At 41.6% G+C, this 23571-nt stretch overlaps 1 protein-coding gene across 1 annotated transcript in view; it reads right to left on the bottom strand.

The window, feature by feature from the left end:
• Positions 1-216: 216 nt before the first annotated feature.
• Positions 217-23571, bottom strand: part of nod2 (nucleotide-binding oligomerization domain containing 2) — a 55590-nt gene continuing 32235 nt past the window's right edge. Inside the window, 8 exon segments of the mRNA XM_072547814.1 lie at positions 217-319; positions 2685-2768; positions 5076-5159; positions 15201-15284; positions 15396-15479; positions 17383-17506; positions 17609-17658; positions 18702-18785. Coding sequence (XP_072403915.1) covers positions 217-319; positions 2685-2768; positions 5076-5159; positions 15201-15284; positions 15396-15479; positions 17383-17506; positions 17609-17658; positions 18702-18785 — 697 coding nt within the window.

Genomic DNA, 23571 nt, shown 5'->3' with positions numbered 1-23571 from the left:
TTAGAATACAGAGTGCTGTTCATATAAACATCAGAACCATTCCAGTTGAGAACAGAAATAAAAAAAAGACATGGAGCAAATGATAGATTACATTAAAAATATTTTTAAAAAAGAAACACTTGAAAATACAATTCTAGCCAATACAGATTCCTTTCCACTTTAAATATGTTGCACAAGGCAGAGCAGGGTAGGATTTGTTTTTGTGTGAGGCAAGTATCAAAAGGTCACAAGTTTCCCTTTTCAGTTTTTGATCAAAATATTAATCTTCTTTCCACTCTGGTCATTTCTTCGATTTCCTCTGCAGTGACCAGATTTCCCCCTAACCTGAATAAAACAAAATTTCTTAAGTGATTCAATTTTGTCTCAGAATTAATTTGTTGTAAGAGACTCCTGTCGCCTGTAAATAGGACATAATACATTACAGAGTTTGATATGACTTCTTAAATATCCTGCTCTCTTAGCCCCAATTTTTAAAAAATAATTTATTCATGGAATGTAGATGTTGCTGGCTGTTGCCCTTCACTATTGCTCTTGAGAAGATCATGGTGAACTGCCTTCTCGAACCACTGAAGTCCATTTGGTGAATGCCATTAGAGTTTGAATTCCAGAACTTTGACCCATTGACATTAAAGAAACAATATATTTCTAAGTCAGGATGGTAAGTGGCCTGGGGAATTTGCAGGTGGCAGTGTTCCTATGTATCTGTTGTTTAATAGATGTTGGTGGTCCTGGGTTTGTAAGGTGCTTTCTAAGAACACTTGATGAATTGATGCAGTGCATCCTGTAGGTGGTGCATACTGCTGCTACTGAGTAGTGGTGGTGGAGGGAGTGAATGTTTGTGGATGTGATCAAGTGAGGTACTGTCCCAGATGATGTCAAGTTTCTTCAGTGTTGTTGGAGCTGCACTCACCCAAGTAAGTGGGGAGAGTTCAATCAAAGTGACTTGTCGATGATGGACATGTTTTGAAGAGTCATGGTGGCTCAGTGGTTTGCACTGTTATTGGGACTTGGCTTCAATTCCAGGTTTGGGTGATTGTGTGGAGTTTGCATGTTCTCCCTGTGTCTGTGTGGGTTTCCTCTAGGTGCTCCAGTTTCTTCCCTCAGTCCAAAGATGTGCACGATAGGTGGTTTGACCATGGTAAATTGTCCCATAATGTCTAGCATTGCACAGCCTAGGTGAATTCGCCATGATAAATTTAAGGTTACAGGGATAGGGTGGGGCACTGGGTCTGGGTGGAATGTTGTTTGGAGGAGCAGTGCAGACTCAATGGGTCTAATGGCCTCCTGCCACACTCTAGGGACTCTATGACTTGCTATTGTAGCTAGTGTATTTATACAATCGATCCAGTTTAATTTCTGGCCAATGATAAATCCCCAGGAAGTTGATAATAGTGTATGCAGCAGATAATACCATTCAACATCAAGGGAGTGATGGTTAGGTTTTCTCCTGTTGGAGATGGTCATTCTGTGACACAGATGTTACTTGCTATATTACAGCCCAAACCTAGATATTGTCCAGCTCTTTCTACATTTGGGCATGCACTGCTTCAATATCTAAGGAGTCTTGTTACATGTGTAATCATCAGTGAATATTTCAGTTTTTGGAAAAAAAACTGTGGATGCTGGAAATCTGAATCAAAAACAGGAATTGCTGGAGAAACTCAGCAGATCTGGTAGCATCTTTTGGGAAGAAAGCAGAGTTAACATTTTGGGTACAGAACTGTTCTGAAGAAGGGTCACTGGACCCAAAATGTTAATTCTGCTTTCTCTTCACAGATGCTGCCAGATCTTCAGAATTTCTCCAGCAATTTCTTTTTGCTTTGTTTTAGATTCCTATTTCTGGCTTGATAATGGAAAGATGGTCTCTCTTTTGAAAGACATGCTTAGATATCCTTCCAAATACATCTGCAAACTTGTCATGCTCTGTAAAATAGCATTATTTTTTATCAGCATCTGGAAAACCTATGTCAGCTTTAGAAAAATAGAAATGAGGCCAATTCTGTCTGTGAACAGGAAAACACAACACTGTTGATCAAACTTTTCAAACGGTAACGAATTAAATTTTAAACCTTTACAACTGACTGATAAGGAAGTCCTAAATGGTCAAATGCATGAAACATGACCACTATCACTTTTTAAAAATGTTTTTCATGGCTTCTATGCTGTGGTGAACTAGGATACTTTATTAAGATATTTAAAACCAAGTTCCCAAAGTATAATCAACCCTGCAATTTAAAATGAGCTGCTATTATGGAGGTTTTCTAGGAGTTGGGAAAGCTGACAGTGAAAGGGAGGTGGAACAGCTAGCTTCATTTGATAAGTATTTTTCCTGACACTTCCTGGATATGCTCCCTCCCTCCCTTCAAAACCTCAGCCTACCTCATCTCCTCAAAATTACCTTCAATCTCATGGCTTACTATTGACACTGCTGACTAGTTATGGTCTGTATTCTGTAAAGTCTGAAGAAGCTTCTTATTGCACCATTTGGCAAAAGAGACATGATGTACTGAATGACCGCCTTCTGTGCTGTCCAATTCCACACGATTCTATAAAGATAGAACAGACTCAAGGGGTGATCTATAGTCCACTTCTGTCCCTATAGTATGAGTGAAGTGGTTTCTCAATGAATGAAGTTGCAAAGCCCTTAACGTATTTGACTTGACCATTTTTAACTCATTACTTACCATATAGACTCAATAGTAACATTGTGTTTGAGAGTATTGACAAAAAACTCCATTCCTTTTCTGCTGATCCTATTATTAGACAATCTGCAGGCAGTGAGAAACAGAAAATCATGGTATGGATATTCTATTTGTGTAGAAGTGAAGATACTCAAGTAAAAGCAAAATACTGTGGATGCTGGCTATCTGAATTAAAAACAAAGTGCTGGGGAAACTCAGCAGGTCACACAACATCTGTAGAGAGAGAAGCAGTGTGAATGTTTCAAGTCTGACAGGATTCTTCTTCAGAGTTCTGAGGAATCAGGATGGAGGGTTGAAAGGCTAAGGGGTGCAGTTGCAAGCGAGGAAAGGTCAGTGCCTTGGGGAGGTGGAGTGTTGGGGGTAAGAAGGATGTTGGGTGTTAGGATCTGGAGAGGGTAAGTGTAAATGTATATTTTCAGAGGGTTCCAGGTAGTGGGGAATTGCTCAGTGCAATTTTCAATTTCCTGAGCAATTCCTTCGGAACCTGCTGCAGAAGGGATTGTACAGGGTCTCCATGTGTAACTTCCATATTTGCTTACGAAGTGATCATCAATGCATGCAAAAATCTGGATGCATATAATTAGAGTCATAGAGATGTACAGCACGGAAACAGAAACTTCGGTCCATGCCGGCCAGACATCCCAACCCAATCTAGTCCCACTTGCCAGCACCTGGCCCATATACCTTCAAACCCTTCCTATTCATATACCCTATCCAGATGCCTTTTAAATGTCGCAATTGTACTAGCCTCCACCACTTCCTCTGGCAGCTCATTCCATAAACGTACCACCCTCTGAGTGAAAAAGTTGCCCCTTAGGTCTCTTTTATATCTTTCCCCTCTCACCCTAAACCTATGCCCTCTAGTTCTGGACTCCCCCACCCTAAGGAAAAGACTGTCTATATATTCTATCGATGCCCCTCATGATTTTATAAATCTCTATGAGGTCACCCCACAGCCTCCGATGCTCCAGGGGAAACAGCCCTAGCCTATTCAACCTCTCCCTATAGCTCAAATCCTCCAATCCTGGCAACATCCTTGTAGATCCTTTCTGAACCCTTTGAAGTTTCACAACATTTTTCCAATAGGAAGGAGACCAGAATTGCACACAATATTCCAACAGTGGCCTAATCAATGTCCTGTACAGCCACAATATGACCTCCCAACTCCTGGACTCAATACTCTGACCAATAAAGGAAAGCATACCAAGTGCCTTCGTCATTATCCTATCTACCTGCGACTCCACTTTCAAGGAGCTATGAATCTGCACTCCAAGGTCTCTTTGTTCAGCAACACTCCTTCGGACCTTATCATTAAGCGTATAAGTCCTGCAAAGATTTGCTTTCCCAAAATGCAATAACCCTGCAACTGAACAGATCTCTTTCACCATGGTTCATTCCTTTCATAGACCTATTCAGCCTATGTTCACTACTTCTGCAAGTAGCTTACTTCATCTTCCAATCATTTTTTTTGTCATCAAATCAAGTACAATTCTCTGAACTCTCAAGGTGGTGAATCTATATGTTGGAAGACTGTGGGGGCCAAGTCTTTGAGTGTCTTTAAGACAGAGATAGATAGGTTCTTGATTAATAAGGGATCAAATGTTACGGGGAGAAGGCAGGAGAACAGGGTTGAGAAACATATCAGCCGTGACCAAATGGCACAGCAAACCACAACATTCAACTCCCCCTCCCACTCTGCAGAGGACATGCAGGTCCTGGGCCTTCTCCACCGCCGCTCCCTCACCACCCGACGCCTGGAGGAAGAACGCCTCATCTTCCGTCTCAGAACACTTCAACCCAGGGCATCAATATGGATTTCACCAGTTTCCTCATTTCCCCTCCCCCCACCTTACCCCAGTTCCAACCTTCCAGCTCAGCACCATCCTCATGACCTGTCCTACCCCCTGCCAATCTCCCTTCCCACCTATCCGCTCCACCCTCCTCCCTGACCTATCACCTCCATCCCCAGCCCCATCAACCTATTGTACTCTTTGCTACCTTCTCCCAAGCATCACACCCATGTTGATTGAGAATAGTCCTTTTAAAACAATTAAATTAAAATGAATAATCAAATAGTTCCCTGAATGGGGAAGAAAATGCATCATTTGATTTTCTTAATATTACCTAGGTCAGGAAAAATAATTTTGCTCATGATTTTGAACAGGCTTAAAATTCCTGACAAATTACAGCACAAATAAAATGTTGCAGGGCTGTGTCAGAGATCAGGAAGGTAGAATTTAATCAAATAGTTCTTTCAAAGATCTGGAAGTTTCTCTCAAACTAATGATTTTCTGAATGGCCTGCTTCTGTGCAGTAAGAATATTTGTACACAATTCGAGTTAGGGCAACATTTATTGACATATCACCACATACTTAAGAACCTTCAAGCTTGTGTTGTTTTGGAGTCCTTCTGCAAAGTGAAGCATATCCTCATCAACTAAACAGTTCTCCTGAAGACTGCAAAAAAAGTTAAAAAGTGGAAGTTAGACTGGACTTCTACTTTCAAATGAAAGTTCATTTTAAATATACTAGCCTGCATTAAGGACTCAAAGTGTGGCGCTGGAAAAGCACAGCAGGTCAGGCAGCATCCGAGGAGCAGGACTATTTGATGTGAGATCATTTTGGCGGAAAAATCACTTGTCAGCTTTAAAATCAGAACAGGCTAACCAACTGATCTACTCACCAGGGTCTGGTTTAAAATATTTTACGTAATGCTCATTTGGCCAAATAGATTCTGAGAGTTTTTTGATCAACATGTCACAGAAATCTATAAATCATGCTTTTTTGCTATTGTGCTTATTGTTCAGTTCTAATGACTCTGTAGATTATGGTGATGCTCACTTTACATTGCCTTGACAATCTTGTACCATGGCCCAACCAATTCCAGCTGGTTCTTTGCATATTCTGTTCCCAAAGCCACCTCTTTGCAACCTTCACCATGCTTGGCCCACTCACCTCATTTCTAGTGCTTGCTAGCACCTCTCTCTCTCTGTCTCTCTCTCCACTCACTTCCACCTTCAGATCTCCCTGCTTCCTCAAGCTGTACTGTCCCCACTGAGACTTCAGGAAGAGGGCTGGAGTCAGTGATGAGAGAATGATAAGTATTCTCTGATTTGTATAGCACTCAGTTTCTCAGTTTGATTGGGCACTAGGTACTTTTTGATCCCTGTCATCAAGTTGTGTTAAAATTAGATCAGGTACTAATCATACCACAGCTGGAATACTGTAAGCAAAGGGTTTTAGTCCCCTTATCTAAGCAAAGATATACTAATGTTGGAGGCAATTCAGAGATGGTTCACTAAGTTGTTTCCAGCTATGGAAGGATTATCCAATGAGGAAACGTCGAGTAGTTTGGCTTGAGCTCTTTGGAGTTTAGAAGAATCAGGATAATTGGGATAAAACAGGAAAATCAAACTGAGAATTATCAGATTCACCATAATCCCATTAAATGGTACAGCAGTTTGGATGGGCCAAATTGCAACTTTTGCACCCACGTCTTCTGGAGAAAGTAAAATCAGCCATGCAGCCTAATCTCGGTTGTCAAGAAATTGCTAGAATCCATAAGTAAAAAAAGCATGACTGGATGTCTTGGAAATTTTCTGCTGCTCAGGGAAAGCCAACAGGGATTTATAAAGGATTCACAATCAGCTGATTGGGCCATGTTCAAACAGTCTGCAGGTACCTTGGACGGGTCTGCCACCACCATCACAGACTTTATCAGCAAGTGTGTGGAGGGCTACATACCGAGGAAGTCAATTCAGGTGTTCCCCAAATGGAAGCTCTGAATGAATCAGGACATACAGAACCTGCTAAAAACCAGGCATCAGGCCTTCAGATCAGGAGACCCACTCAAATATAAGGAATCCAAGTATGACATTCGCAGAGCCATTAAGACAGCCAAGGACCAATACCGATCCAAACTAGTGAACCAGACAGACACCCGGCGACTATGGCAAGAACTGAATGACATCACAGGTTCTAAAAGGAGACAGTGCAAGATAACAGATGACACGTCCCTGCCAGATCATCTCAATGCCTTCTATGCTCGCTTTGAGCAGATTTTGGCAGAGAGGTAACATCTATTCCAACAAGTCCTGATCAATGTATCCCAACAGTCACTGCATCAGAGTTCAGGTCAGTTTTCCTTCATGTGAATCCAAGGAAAGTGATGGGACCAGACGGAATACCAGGCCATGCACTCAGAGCATGCATAGATCAACTGGCAGAGGTCTTCTCGGACATCTTTAACCTCTCCCTTCAGTAGGCCACTGTCCCTGCCTATTTCAAGTGGGCCAGCATCATCCCTGTGACTCAGAAGGCTCATGCAGCATGTCTCAATGACTACAGCCCAGTGGCCCTAACTTCAGTAGTCATGAAGTGCTTTGAAAGGCTGGTCATGACATTAATCAACTCCAGCTTCCCCATTACTCATGACCCACTCCAATTTGCCTATCAGACCAACAGATCCACGTCAGATGCTATATCACTTGCCCTTCACTCCTCCCTAAAACATCTTGTCACCAAGAACAGCTACATAAGAATCCTACTCATTGACTACAGTTCAGCCTTCAACACTATTATCCCCTCGAGACTGATTACTAAACTTAGTGATCTCGGACTAAGCCCCACTCTCTGCAACTGGATCCTCAGTTTCCTGATCCACAGGCCACAATCAGTGAAGACTGGAGACGACATTTCATCCTCACTAACACTCAACACGGGAGCCCCCTACTGTACTCGCTGTATACTCATGACTATGTTGCCAAATACTAGACTAATGGCATTTACAAGTTCGCTGATGACACCACCATAGTCGGTCGAATCTCAAATGGTGACGAAATAGACTACAGATGGGAGGTGGAAGACCTGGAAAAATGGTGCACTAAGAACAACCTAGTTTTCAATGCCAGCAAAACCAAGGAACTCATTATTGACTTTTGGCGGGATGTTACTCATGCCCCCCTATGCATTAACAGCACAGAGGTGGAATGAGTGGAGAGTGTCAATCTTCTGGGAGTGGTCATTCACAACAAGCTTTCTTGGACTCTTCATGTGGATGCACTCGTCACAAAGGCCCAACAATGTCTCTTCTGCCTCAGGCAGCTGGGGAAATTTGGCATGACGGCGAGTACCCTTGCCAACTTTTACAGGTGCGCCATTGAGAGCATTCTGTCTGGATGTATCACTACCTGGTTTGGCAACTGCACCATTCAAAATCCGAAACGTTTACACAGAGTGGTGAACTTGGCCCAGACAATCACAAAGGCCAACCTCCCATCTATAGAATCCATCTACCAGGCCCGCTGTCAAGGAAAGGCCGCCGGCATTCTCAAAGATCCATCCCACCCTGGCAATGTTTTTCTACAACCTCTACTATTGGGGAGAAGGTACAGAAGCCTAAACACAAGTACCAGCCAGTATTGAAACAGTTTCTATCCTACTGTTGTTGAAATACTGAATGGACTCACAAACTCTTAACATTCGCCTGTACCTGTGTTTTTGATTTTGCCACTGTTTACCTGTTATTTACTTATCTATGCTACTTAACTCTGTCATCTGCCTATATTGCTCGCAAGACAAAACTTTTCACTGTGCCTTGGTACACGTGACAATAAAATGACTTTAAATTCAAATTCAAGGGTAGGTCATACCTGACAACTCCTATAATGTTTTGAAAAGGCGACTGTACTTATGGATGTTTTTGGTTTGGACTTCCAGAAAATATTTGAAAACTTCACAAAACATGTTAATCTATATCCATGGAATCATGGGAAATTATTGACTTGGTTAGGAAATTAGTTAAGGGATAGGAGTCCGAGACGAGGGAAATGGACAGGTACTCCAATCGCCAAGATTGATAGTGATTTGTCGTGACCCTCAAGGATTTTTGTTGGAGTCTCAAATGCTATAATTAATGACTTAGGATTCAAAGCAAAGTTTCCAATTTTGACAATGACAGAAAGATGGCAGAACTGTAATGGAAACAAAAAGATACAAAAATATATGAACAGCTTTTCTTCCCTTAGTATTCTCTGACGAATGTAATAAAATTTAGTTAATGTGGGATCAACCAAAATGGACCTAAAAAGAATAGAACAGAGTATTTTCTGAAAGATGTAAAGTAAAAACACTGGCAGTCCAAAATCATTTGTGATAAATATAAAAACAGCAAAATATTGAGATCAGTGCAGAAAATGAATGCAAAGGCTAGTAGAATGCTGGCATTTACACCTGGGGGATTCAAATACAAGAATTTGGAAGCTTTGCTTCAATCAATACAAAGTCTGAGTGAGAGCACACAGAGTACTTCCAGCAGTTCTAGGCTCCACACATCAGAAATGAGCAATTGGCCTTGGAGAGAATACAACATTGATTGATCAGAATGTTACCGGGGTTGCAAAAGTTAAATTATGAGGTAGAATTACAGAAACTAGGCGTGTATCCCCTGGAACTTAGAAATTAAGGGCTAATTTTACCAAATGTGTTTTTGATATTAAGAACAACAAATTGGGCAAATGAAGTTAAACGATAGATAGAGATAAACTATGTTCATTAGTTGGGAGCCTGGGATTGTGGAGCATATGTTACAAATTGGATTCAGAACTTTCAAGAGTAATATTGGGGACTAACTCTGAACACAAATGAAAGTTGATATGAGATCAATCATTAAATTCAGATCTGAGGTTGACAGATTTTTGTTACCTTAAATATTCAGTGATATTGACGAAATACATATATGGAATTAATTCACAGATTAGCAACAATTGCACCGATTGCATAAGAGGGTCAAGGAGCTGACTAGCCTATTCCTGTTTCTATGTGTGTTACACCTGACCTCAAATGACAAATAAGTTGACCAAAGCCAGCAGGAGTTGGAACAAACAAGGGTAGGGCTTATACAATTAATAGTAGGGCTTGGGTAGTGTTGTAGATCAGAGGGACCCTAGGGGTGCAAATGCATAACTCTTTGAAGTTTGTGTCACATACAGTGGCAGTGGTTAAAAAGGCTTTTGGCATGCTTGCCTGTATTGTTCAGTACATTGAATATAGAAATTGGGAAGTCATGTTGAGGTTGTACAGGACATTGGTGAGGCCCCTTTTGGAATACTGTGTCCAGTTCTGGTCACTCAATTATAGGAAGGATATTATTAAGCCGGAGAGGATTCAGAAGAGATGTTGCCGGGTATGGAAAGTTTGAGTTAGAAAGAAAGGTTGGATAGGCTAGAACCTTTTCACTGGAGCATAGGAGGTTGAGAAGCAATCTGAAAAGTTTATAAAATAATGACAGGTATAGATAGAGTTAATATTAGTTGTCTTTTCCCTAGGATGGGGGATTTCAAGATTAGGATGCACATTTTTAAGACAAGTGGAGAGAGATTTTTAAAAAGACATGAGTGGCAAGTGTTTTTACACAGAAGGTGGTTAGCATGTGGAATGAACTTCCTGAGGAAGTGGTAGATGTAGGTATAATTACAATGTTTAAAAGACATTTGGATAACTTATGAAGAGGACAGGTTTGGAGGGATATGGGCCAGGAGCAGGCAGGTGGGACTAGTTTATGTTAGGATTATGTTCAGCATGGACTGGTTGGACTGACAGGTCTGTTTCCATGCTCTATGACACTGACTCTTTGAGTCTCCTGCTCACAGACTGATTACTTTTCTCCTGAAGAGCTATCAGCAGCTGGTGTGCAATCACTAAAAGATTTTTATGCAGATATGTGCAATATTCCAAGGGAGGTTGGATTCCATGATATTTTCATTCTGAACTATCTTAATTTATTTGCACATTAAAGCAGACACACTGGTTTTCAAAGACAATAGATACCCATTTAAAACATGACTGGTAGTACCCATAAGGGACCCAAGCAATCACACCCAGGAGTGACATAATGAAAGCCAAATGATGAGATGTTTCATTGAGCAAGCATGTTAAAGACCTGCTTCAGGAGCCTAGACAGATAGAAAGGTATCTTTTGATGCACACCATCCAAGGTCTCCAGCATGTTGGGGTGCTATACTTTACACAACATCACCAAGCATTGTGATTTGGATTAGCTGAACAAAGAAACTCACAGAGTCTCTTCAGACAATTCTGAGGGAAAAGTACAGTCAGTGTGTCAACAGCAGCACTTGTTGATGTGTAGCATACCTCATAATTATCAGGCTCATTTAGAGTCAACAAGGACAATTGCATGTGTAATCTATTTCTACCACCTTCCCATGCTGTTAACACAAAACAGACATCCAAACAACCAAAATTTCCTTTCACAATCCTCCACTGATCAATGTTAATTCAGGTCTTCCAATTCATCATCATACAACTCAAAGGCTGCTAGCTAACTCAGCATCCAACTTGACTCCCAACCAACAGCAATGTGTGAGAGACACATTGAAATGACCGAGCAAGCCATTCAGTTTTACCAAGCCACTAGGATGTTTAAATAAAGGAAGTAAATGGATGGACCACCTGGTATTGATCTAGGCAGAGGAAACAACTACAAACCAAGCCCTGTTGACCTGGCAAAGTCCTCCTTACTAACCTCCGGGGACTTGGGCCAAAATCAGGAGAGCTATCTCATAGCTGAGTCAAACAACATGACATAGACATACTCACAAGATTATACCTTACAATAGCTCAGACACCACTGTCACCGGTCCTAGATGTGTCCTGTCCCACAGATCTACCAAACGTAGTACAGTCATAAAAAGGGTCTCCGGGAGTTGTCAATATTGACTCTAAAACCCATAAAGATTCATGGCATCAAGTCAAATTTTGGCAAAGGAATCTCTCACTGATTACCACCTCCTGCCTCCCTGCCTTGAAAGAAGAATCAGTGCTCCTCAACACTGAGCACTACTTAGAGGAAATGCCGAGAGCAGCAAGTCACAGAATAGACTCTGGGTGGGAAACATCAACATCCATTACCAAGAATGGCGAGTGACCAATCTATGGGCATAGCTGATAGACTGAACCTGTGTCAGGTGGTGGTAGGATTTTCTGGAACTCATCCTCATCTACTTCCTCTACCTTTATAGATGCATCCATACATGACAATATCGGTAGGAGTGGTCACTGCACTGTCATTGTGAAAGTGACATTGGCACAAAGCAGAGGGCAGATTGGTAAGCAGTGAGCAAGAGCTGTTTATTCTCCACTTCAAATCTGAATTAACAAAAGGGAAGCATTCAAACTCTTTTAAAGTAAAGAAACTTACTTCACTTTCTACATGGATTAAGTTTAGGGTTAAAGTATTTTTAGGAAAAGTATGGCAGGAAAGCTCAGTCTCATGTGTAGCTCAGTCCCAAGCTCAGACTGCAGAAAGTGGGATGTCTTGGATGCTCCCGGCAGCCTGGGTGACCACATTGTGGGCGGCACGGTGGCACAGTGGTTAGCACTGCTGCCTCACAGCGCCAGGCATCCGGGTTCAATTCCCACCTCAGGCGACTGACTGTGTGGAGTTTGCACATTCTCCCCATGTCTGCGTGGGTTTCCTCCGGGTGCTCCGGTTTCCTCCCACAGTCCAAAAATGTGCAGGTTAGGTGAATTGGCCACGCTAAATTGCCTGTAGTCTTAGGTGTAGGGGAATGAGTCTGGGTGGGTGCGCTTCGGCGGGTCGGTGTGGACTTGTTGGGCTGAAGGGCCTGTTTCCACACTGCAAGTAATCTAATCTAATCTAATCTGCAGGAAGTATTGTACTGTTGTAGAGTCATACAGCATGGAAACAGACCCTTCAGTACAACTCTTCCATGCCAACCAAGTTTCCCAAACTAAACTCGTCCCACTTTACCTGCATTTGGCCCATATCCCTCTAAACCTTTCCTATTCATGTACCTGTCCAACTGTCTTTTAAATGTTCCAACAGTGCCTTCATTTACCACTTCTTCTGGCACATTCAGTTGACCAGCTTGAGCGTCAATGTTTGGAGGTTGAGCATTGGCTGGAGGCGCAATACATCATGAAGTTTAGAGTTATGCGAATAGTGCAGTTTTAGATGTGGTCACCCCACATCTTATGGAAATGCAGTTAGAGAAGGAATGGGCAGCTGCCCAGTCAGAAGAAAGTAGAGAGACAGGTAGTCAGGGAAGCCCCTCAGTGCATCTCACACAGCAACAGGTATTCCATCTGGAAAAGTATGAGTGTGCAGCGAGATCTCATTGGCACAAGAGGGAGAAGAGAAAAAGAGGAAGGGCAACAGTTGTAGGAAACCCAATGGTGAGGGACATAGATTTTTCTGTGGCCACAGACATGAGTCCAGGATGGAATGTTTCCTCCCTGGGGCCAGGGTCAGGGATGTCAAAATATGGCCACAAGAATTCTGAAGGAGAATGGCAAACATTCAGACATCATGGCTCACATAGATATTAATGTCTAGACAAAAAGGGGATGATGTCCTGCAATGAGAATTTTGGAATCTGGGTAGCAGATTGAAAAGCAGGACTCAAAAGTTTGTAATTTCTGGATTATTCCCAGTGCCACATGCTAGTGAATATGCAGTGGATAGAACAGATGAATGCGTGGCTGAGAATTTGGAGCAGGAGGGAAGACTTTAGAATCATGGATCACTGGAGAAGCTGGGATTTGTACAAATCTAACAGGCTGTGCCTGAACCATAACATTCTTAATGGGGTAGGGGGATGCTTGCTCATACAGTTGGCAGGGGTTTAAAGTAATTTTGCAAGGAGTTGGGAAGTACACTAAGGGGTGATACATTGATAAGTAGAGGTAAAAGCTGAAGTCCCCATTGTTCTAGCAGGCCATTGGCTACTCTCTCATTAGACACAGATAGTTATTGGTGAGCTTAAACTGATTTGAATCCTACAATGGCAGATGGTGGAATTTAAATTCAATAAACATCTGGAATTAAGAATCAAAAGATAACCATGAATCCGTTATTGACTAACGGGAAAAATCATCTGGTTTGCTAATGCCCTTTATGGAAGGAAACTGCCATCCTTGTCTGGTCTACTTGTGGCTCCAGACCCACAGCAATTGGGTGACTCTTAACTGCCTTCTAGGCATTTAGGGATGGGTAATAAATACTGGCCTGGCCAGTGATGTCCTCATCCCATGAGTGAATTTTTAAAAATCCTCAAATAATGAGGGCAAGATAGAAGAACAGATATGTAGTGAAATCTCAGAGAAGTGTAAAAGTAATTGGCTAATAATAGTCAGGGACCTCAACTTCTCCAATATTGACTCTCAAAGACAAGAGTATGAAAGGCTCAGATTGGGTGAATTTTTAAAAATGTATCCTGGAGACCTCTCTTAGCCAGCAAGTGGAAGGAACTTGAAGAAAGGGGGCAGTGGATCTAATTTTAGAGAATGAAGCCAGGTAAGTAGTCGAAGTGTCAGTGGGGGAATATTTTGGTTATAGTGACCATAATGCAGTAAGATTTAAAGCAGTTATAGAAAAGGACAACGATGGACCTGAAGTAAAGATCCTGAATTGACAGAAGGATAATTTTAATATGATAAAACAGGGTCTGGCCAAAATGGACTGGGAGCAGCTATTTATAGGAGAGTCTCACGGCAGTGAGACTAAGTCAAAAAAGAAATTGTGAGCATTCAGGGTCAACATGTTCATATAAAGGAGAAAGGTCGAGCCAATAGGTCCAGAGAACCTTGAATTGGATCCAGACAAAAAAGGAGAACTTTTGACAGATACTGAGGGCTGAAACAGGACAAGTCTTAGAAAAGTACAAAAGAAAATTACTCACAGAAGAAATTAGGAGAGTAAAGAGGGGACATGAAATAATACTGGGGAGTAAAGTAAAGGAAAATTCCAAAGGCATTTTGGAAGTATATTAAGGGTAAGAGGATAATGAGGGAAAGAGTATGGACCATTAGGAGCCAAAGTAGAAATTTGTATGTGGAGCAGGAAGACATAGCTAAGGATTTACATCAGTACATTGCATCTGTATTCACGATAGAGAAGGAAAATGTAGGTGTAGAAATCAGAGAGGAGGACTGTGATATAATTGAACAAATTAGCATTGTGGGAGAGGCGATATTAGCAGTTTATGGGGCTTAAAATGAATAAATCCCCAAGGCCAGATAAGCTGTATCCAAGGCTGCTGTGGGAGGCAAGGGAAGAGATTGCAGGTCCCTGAGCATTAACAATAAAAATTAGTCTGAATAAAAAAAAGTGTTGCAGAATTTCCCAGTCTATGTTTGGAGAATTTTACTGTGCACCGTAGCATTGATTCTAGTAACACCTGAAATGGGAAAACCTCTTTTTCATAACATTCTTTCAGCCACGTGTTCACATTCCTGCTCTGCTTATCTGCAAGGGAATTTGTACTTTGATTAGCGAATAAACCAATCAAAAAGGACAATGTATCTTTGTAAGAATTGTAGAATCCCAAGTATCAATAACCAAGATAAAGAATAGCAAGTTCATATGACAATCAGATTCATGATTAATCCCACCCCAGAACGAACTGACTCCAAATACATTTAGTCAGTTTCCCATGAAAACATCATAAAGACACTTACCAGAGCTCCTCTAAGACAGTGTTCTTCTTCAGCATTAAAGCCAAAGCCTTGACACCATGGCTATCAACGTTGTTACCTACAAGACTAACAGTGAGAAAGAGTCCTTTGAAATATTTATCTGAACACAACAGGGCTTTAATAATGACATTGGCATCAAGCAATTTTGCCAGGGGCATTACAACCCAGTATCCTTACCTTAGCCATATCAAGCTTGTGTTATTCTCAAGAGCTGCTGCCAAAGCACAAGTACCAGCACCTCCAACTTTATTTCCCCAAAGTCTGGATAACCATTAAAGTAAACATTTTATGAATCTCAAAATAAAAGACAAATGACTCTGTAGTCACAATGCAAAACATTATGGTGGTATATTCTAGTGAAACGGAGGTCATTGTAATCTAATGTACTTGGTGGGAAGTGATTTGTATCATCGATAGTCACAGGTGAGTTGCCGGAAGACTGGAGGTTGGCTAACGTGGTGCCACTGTTTAAGAAGGGTGGTAAGGACAAGCCAGGGAACTATAGGCAAGTGAGCCTAATGTCAGTGATGGACAAGTTGTTGGAGGGAATCCTGAGGGACAGGACGTACATGTATTTAGAAAGGCAAGGACTGATTAGGGATAGTCAACATGGCTTTATGCGTGGGAAATCATGTCTCACAAACTTGATTGAGTTTTTTGAAGAAGTAACAAAGAGGATTAATGAGGGCAGAGCGGTAGATGTGATCTATATGGACTTCAGTAAGCCGTTCGACAAGGTTTCCCATGCGAGACTGGTTAGCAAGGTTAGATCTCATGGAATACAGGGAGAACTAGCCATTTGGATACAGAATTGGTTCAAAGATAGGAAACAGAGGGTGGTGGAGGGTTGTTTTTCAGACTGGAGGCCTGTGACCAGTGGAGTGCCGCAAGGATCGGTTCTGGGCCCTCTACTTTTTATCATTTACAGAAATGATTTGGATGCGAGCGTATGAGGTACAGTTAATAAGTTTGCAGATGACACCAAAATTGGAGGTGTAGTGGACATTGAAGAAGGTTACTTCAGATTACAACAGGATCTGGACCAGATGGCCCAATAGGCTGAGAAGTGGCAGATGGAGTTTAATTCACATAAATGTGAGGTGCTGCAGTTTGGGAAAGCAAATCTTAGCAGGTCTTATACACTTAATGGTAAGGTCCTAGGGAATGTTGCTGAACTAAGAGACCTTAAGTGCAGGTTCATAGCTCCGTGAAAGTGGAGTCGCAGATAGATAGGACAGTGAAAAAAGCATTTGGTATGCTTTCTTTTATTGGTCAGATGTTTGAGTATAGGAGTTGGGAGGTCATGTTGTGGCTGTACAGGACATTGGTTAGGCCACTGTTGGAATATTGCGTGCAATTCTGGTCTCCTTCCAATCGGAAAGATGTTGTGAAACTTGAAAGGGTTCAGAAAAGATTTACAAGGATGTTGCCAGGGTTGGAGGATTTGAGCTATAAGGAGAGACTGAACAGGCTGGGGCTGTTTTCCCTGGAGTGTCGGAGGTTGAGGGTTGACCTTATAGAGGTTTACAAAATCATGAGGGGCATGGACAAGATAAATAGGCAAAGTCTTTTCCCTGGGGTCGGGGAGTCCAGAACTAGAGGACATAGGTTTAGGGTGAGAAGGGAAAGATATAAAAGAGACCTAGGGGACAACTTTTTCACACAGAGGGTGGTACATGTATGGAATGAACTGCCAGAGGAAGTGGTGGAGGCTGGTACAATTGCAACAGTTAAAAGGCATCTGGATGGGTATATGAATAGGAAGGGATATGGGCCGGGTGCTGGCAGGTGGGACTACATTGGGTTGGGATATGTGGTCAGCATGGACGGGTTGGACCGAAGGATCTGTTTCTATGCTGTACATCTCTGTGACTCTATGACTGGCTGGAATATCTATTTCACACCTGTCAAATTTTACTTTCCATTGATGTTAAAAGTTACCTCCATAATATAGTATGTGATGAATTTCTGATATTAGAATCAATTTCCAGATTATGACAGCACCTTTTGGAGTAGAATGATCACAATGTGCCAAACCCGTCAGACAAGCAATTGTTCTCAATTAAGAATTTTAATGGGCCTTTCCACCCTACGTGCCTGAAATGTGTACAATATTCAACGTCAACATATGATATGCAGAACAATGAAAATAACAGCTACATACCCTAAATATTGGATGGAGTTGTTCTGTTTTAAACCTTCTGCCAGCACCTCTGCCCCAACAGCAGTTAAGTGGTTGTTGCCAAGCCTGGGAATATTCAACGATGATTACTGCCGTAAAAGCACCTCTCAGAATGCTTATTATCATCAGAAACTGTAAAGAAATTGCCCATAGTTGCTCCACTTTGAAAAGCACCCAGACCTTTCCTAATTCTAAAATTTGATTTTACCACCTAAAGCTCCTAAGGCAGCCAAAAAGCAATAACCAAACCCATCATCCCTTGAGACAAAAATCAGGAGATGTGGCATAAAAACATAGATCATCTTTTCAAAATAGAACTTAAATTAACTCTTGGTTTATAAATTAGTTAATCCTGAACAAATCTGAATTCTTCACAAAAGTTGAAGCTGGTGCGTGGGCCACAGTACTGGTTACAGGACCAGATAGGGTGAACTGGTTGCTGTTTTGGGGAATTACATGGTGAAGGAAGTGCTGGCTCCCTTCCTCTTTTGGCTTACATGGATTCCCACAGCATCTCTGCCTTGAGTTGCCTTACAATGCACTGCCACTTCATTTAGAACGTAATGGCTCACAGTAGCTCTGACTGGTCTTGCCGTTTAGTGCACACAAAAAGCTAGTTGGCTCATCCTGATAATTTAAAGAGCCAGTTTGATACAAGTTATATTCCAGTTCATCAAATTTCAGGCTTGCCCCAGGTCTACACCCTCTGCTCTTTATTGATGGCTGCACCTCTGGGAATGAGGCTAGCAGTATCAATATTAACAAAACTACATGTGCATTATCATCTTCCATTCTGTTTTATTACATTTACTTCTTTATTTAGATTAGATTCCTACAGTGCGGAAACAGGTCCTTCAGCCCAACCAGTCCACACCAACCCTCTGAAGAGTAACCCACCCAGACCAATTTCCCTCTGACTAATGCACCTAGCACTATGGGTAATATAGCATGGCCAATAACCTAACCTGCACATATGTGGACTGTGGGAGGAAACCAGAGCACCCGGAGGAAACCCACACAGACACGGGGAGAATGTGCAAAGTCCACACTGACAGTCGCCTGAGGCTGGAATTGAACCCAGGACCCTGGTGCTGTGAGGCAGCAGTGCTAACCACTGAGCTTCTTTTCATATTATTTAAAAATTAATAACAACTTTTGAGACTTTTAATTGTTGCAAATATTAGGACCATTTTTTAATTTAAAAAACACTTTCACAGGATGTGGTTGTCACTGCCTAGGTCAGCATTTATTGCACATCCTTAATTGTACTTGTTAAGAGAAACAGGTAGCATTGTTCTTACGCAATCTTTTGCAAATTACAGCTGTCAAGAGCTTGCTCAACCAGTTTGGAGACACCTTGATCAGAAATGTCATTTCCCCGGAGGCTGAAAGATGCAAACATCAAATTATTTACATTTAATAAATCAACATTAAAAAAAGCTGCTCAGTTTTAATACATTTATTCTATAAAGCACATTTTAAAATCAAAAATGTCTAATTACACTAACAATGTTCAATCCACTTGTAAAATAACCTAAATATATTTGCTTTCTAAAATAGTCATTCCAGACAGCTCTCCTCGAGGTAAAACTGATTAAAGTTCATCCTGCTAAATTTTTAGGAAGCTGCACATCTCTTGGTAGCAGCTCAAATTCCTTGCAACCATGATATTCATGCCATTGTTTTGCTGTCCAAATGGAACAAATACAATTCCCCAAAATACTAATATTTGAAATTTTTTTGTATCTGTTCAAATATAGAGACTGCTTGTGAATTATAGCCTAAATAAGAGCTCAAGTGTGGGTTTATACCAGTATAATGTTCTTTGTTTCGATTTAGGTTAACATTTTAAAAATATTAAAAATCACACAACACCAGAACATAGTCCAACAGGTTTATTTGGAAGCACTACCTTTCAGAGTGCTTCCCCTTCATCAGGTGATTGTGGAGTATCAGATCGCAAGAGACAGAATTTATAGCAAAAGTTTCCAACGTGATGTAACTGAAATTATATATTGAAAAAGACCTGGATTGTTTGTTAAGTCTCTCATCTTTTAAAAGTGAAACCAACATGGTTATTCTAAATGATGAGAGACTTAACAAACAATCCAGGTCTTTTTCAATATTTAGTTCCAGTTACATCACACTGTAAACTTTTGCTAAAAATTCTGCATCTTATGATTTTTAACTTCACAACCAACTGATGAAGGAGCAGTGCTCCAAAAGCTAGTGCTTCCAAATAAACCTGTTGGACTATAACCTGGTGTTGTGTAATTTTTAACTTTGTACACCCCAGTCCAACATCAGCACCTCTAAATCATTTTAAAAATAATTATTTCAAACTCTTTTTGTTTCCAACAATTCATCAAAGTTTTAAAAAATGTTCTCAGTCATGGTTTGGCTTGCCTACAAATTCTGTCACAATGGATGTGATCATTATCCACTGACGTAGCTGGTAAAAGTAAGCATTTTTCTCCACTTAACATACAATGTGAGCACAATACTCTGTCTAGCTGTACGTTTCAAGACTAAAATTAAGTCATTGAATTTAAAATTTTACAGCATAGAATCATTTAATTTTTAAAAAAACAAGATATTTAAGCATAAGAATGAAACGAAGAAATTGTGTTCTGACATTAAAAGCAGGCTTTGCACCAATTGTATAGGTGAGAGCCTTAGCTTGTTTTTGGTTCATCTGAATAAATTGCAAGCAGATTTTAACTGAAGCGGATTTTATAGGTCTTTGAGCAATCAGTGAAAGTTTGGCATGTATGACCATTCATACATAACAAATGAATTGTTAAATTTTCACACACTGTTTTCATCAATGTAAGTTTGCATGGTATTTAAAATTATGGCAAATATTAATCTGAAAACAAACTTTGATAATTAACTTTAGGACTGATCAAATCAATCTAGAAATCACCACTAACTTAGCTAGTTGGTTGAAAATACCATAAAATAGTTTTTATTCAGTCAACAAATAGAAACATGGAAGGTTTTGGAGGACTGTAATGTCACACAAAAAAACAACTTCCAGCTTTTCCACTGTATATATCCAGTCACCAGAAATTGCTATCTGATTTCCATGTTTTAGCATCACCGTAGTTGAATCCAGCCCATAATGTAGGTTCGGTCGAAACAGAGGCCAAAACAAAAACCAATGATGGCACTTTTGAACTGTCTGAATGAATGTGGGCAATGGTGAGAAAGTCTGGAAAACATAGCAAGAATGAGAAAATAACAGAAAGTCCCATTTTCCACTGAAGTTATACTGACAAAATGAGAATCTTGCCAGGGAGCAACAAGAAACCTATTTGCATGCGTTACCATCTCATTGTTACTAAACCTTGCCTCATTTATATGAAGGCAGCTATTTTGTTAGATACTGGTGAGAAACTAAACAGTAGGAATCCTGACTTGAAAGTCAAAGTGTTTACTAGCATGTTCCACAGGCCTCCATCTTGGTCAGCATTCCCCAACAACTCCACAGGCTGTGATCACCTCCACTCTCCTTTCATGGCAACGGCACTGGCAAAGCACCAGTCTCAACATGGCATCATGTCACATCTCAGGCTCACTTACAATACAGTTCACCACTTCAATGCTGCACTTTTGGTGCTCACTGAGATGTCCCATCGTAATGCTGCTGCACACAGGGACAGGCCACCATCGCATTTATCAGAGCAAGGTAAATGCTTGCTCCCTTAGCACTCATTCCTTGTCGGCGTATTTTGATGTTGACAGCATCTCTGCCCTGACTTGTCTTTTAGCGTATTGCTGCTTCATTCAGAACTTACAGGCCCACTGTAGTGTTGTCCAAAAAAATGTGCACACAAAAAACCAGCCAGCTCATCATGACAATTTTTTAAAGTGCCAATATGTTTACAAATGTGATATTCCATTTGCAAGAAAGAGTCAGCTGTGCCACCTATGTACCCTGTAAAAGGTTTTCTTTTTCCTCACCCTCCCACTTCTTCCAAGTACAGTCCTGGGTTTCACGGGTGGAGTAGGGAGAGTCTGCCCTTTATTGTTGGACTTGGAGATTTGGGAGGACAACTCCAGTTCATTTGTAGCTGGAGGGCCCAAACATGCTGAGAGTGTCCGATGTGGATGCAGGTTCACCTTTCTCAGCCTGTTCTCCCACAGGGTTCACAGTCATCACCAGGCTGGAGGCAAAGGGGTCTTGCACTCTGGAGGGTCTAGAGAGCTAGCCTCAGGCTGGCCGCTCTGTAGTCCCACCTTGGCCTGAATTCCTGCTGTTACCAATTTGTCTCCCTGAGAGGCTGGGGCACCTGGAGTGAGGTTGGGATTCCTTTTCCCCTTGTCACCCTGCTTTTGCTGCTCAGCACCAACAACTAAAGCAATGGAGTGCAGCTCCACATGTGATTCCAGCAGCAACTGAGTGTTCTGCTGGACCTAACTTTCCACATCAGCTACCAACCTGTCCATGGAGACAGCCAGGTACATGGGTGCTGGAGCCAGCATGGTACTGATGATGTTGGTGGACCCCTTCATTTCACTGAGTATCTCTGACAAAACTGCCCACTGCTCCGATGACTGTCTGGTCAGCTGCCTGAAACATTACCATGGGATCCTCTCCTGCCCTTGACTGGGCAGATGACTGGTTTACAGGAGGTCCTTCGTCCTGAACCAGCTGGGAAGATGGGTCAATGATGTGCTCACCAGAAGGTACTCCTGACTCTAATCTGGTTCAAATCCGTACCCAAAGCCAAAGTATTTTGCCTGTTGGTGCTTCCTCTGAGGGGCATGTAGCTTCATCGTCCAAAGGTAGAAGAGGAGCTACTGGCTGGATGGATTATCTCTTACAGGAGAATGCCACTAGTGCCTGCAGAAGATGAAAGGAAATACTTTGCACAATGCGAGTAGAGGCTTGAGGACATTACAAATACATTCCAAGTGGTGGTAATGAGATCTCAGCACAGCACAAGAAAATGAATCTAACGTGTTTGCTGAGACATGGAGGTCACGCTATCCCCACATGAGCTGCCTTACTCTTCTCCCACGAGCTCAAGGATCCTCTCCTCATTTGGATTAGGATGTAAATAACTCCTTTTTGTCCTCTAGGCCCTATTATAGGCCATATTTTCTAGCCATGAGATAAAGGGAGGGATTGAGTGAGAAGAAACTAGCTGGGAGACCTAATAATGCAGGTGCAAATGGAGGAAAGGTGATGAAGTGTCCTGGATGTATGAATAGCAAGTGCCAAGGGAAGGAAGGATCGGTAGTTTGCTGAGATAGGTTTGGTGAGAACTATTGAGTATATAAATGCTGTGTGCAGGATGGTAGACCATGAGCCTTGGTGTGGAGTTATGTGCAGTGGCAGAGTTAGAGTGAGGCTGAAGTAGCAGAGAGAAGATGTTCTCACTTACCCGAACAAAGCGAGAACAAAGAATAGTACAGCACAGGAACAGGCCCTTCGGCCCAAACAGCCTCTGCCAATATAATACCCTTCTAAACTAAAAACCTTTTTGCTCTACATGGTCCATATCTCTCTAAACCCTGCCTATTCATGTATATGTCAAGATGCCTCTTAAAAATGCTATTGTATCTGTTTCTAACACCTCCTCTGGCAGTACATTCCAGGCACTTAACACCCTTTGTGTAAAAATTTGCCTCTCACATCACCTTTAAACTTGTCTCCTTTTACCTGAAATCTACATCCCCATGTAATTGGCATTTCTACCCTAGGAAAAAGACTTCAACTTTCCATTTATACATGCCCCTTATAATTTTGTCAGGCGATGTCGTCTTCTCTAGCAGTCCTCTCCACAATGTTGTCCACCAAAGCCTCCAGACAAAGAGGGGCACTAACATCATTCTCTCAGCCATCTCCTTTGGAAGTGTTCAGTGATACGCACCGTGAAGGGCAGATCCTGGCTCTGGTGTTTGAAATGGTGCACAGCCAGTGTTTAAATATGGCACCAACAGCATGAAAATTACAAGATACTAGCACTGCAGAGCACTTCTGCTACTGCTGATCACAAGATACATAGAACAGTACAGCACAGTACAGGACCTTCAGCCATCACTGTTGTGCTGACCTTTTAGCCTACTCTAAGATCAAATTAACCTAGATTGTACTAACTTCCATGTGCCTATCCAAGAGTTGCTTAAATGTCCCTCATGTATCTGACTCTACCACCACTG

Source organism: Chiloscyllium punctatum, chromosome 26 (genome assembly GCF_047496795.1).
Source record: "Chiloscyllium punctatum isolate Juve2018m chromosome 26, sChiPun1.3, whole genome shotgun sequence".
NCBI lineage: Eukaryota > Metazoa > Chordata > Chondrichthyes > Orectolobiformes > Hemiscylliidae > Chiloscyllium > Chiloscyllium punctatum.
Note: the sequence above shows the minus strand (reverse complement) of the source record. Positions and strands in the feature narration are given on the sequence as shown.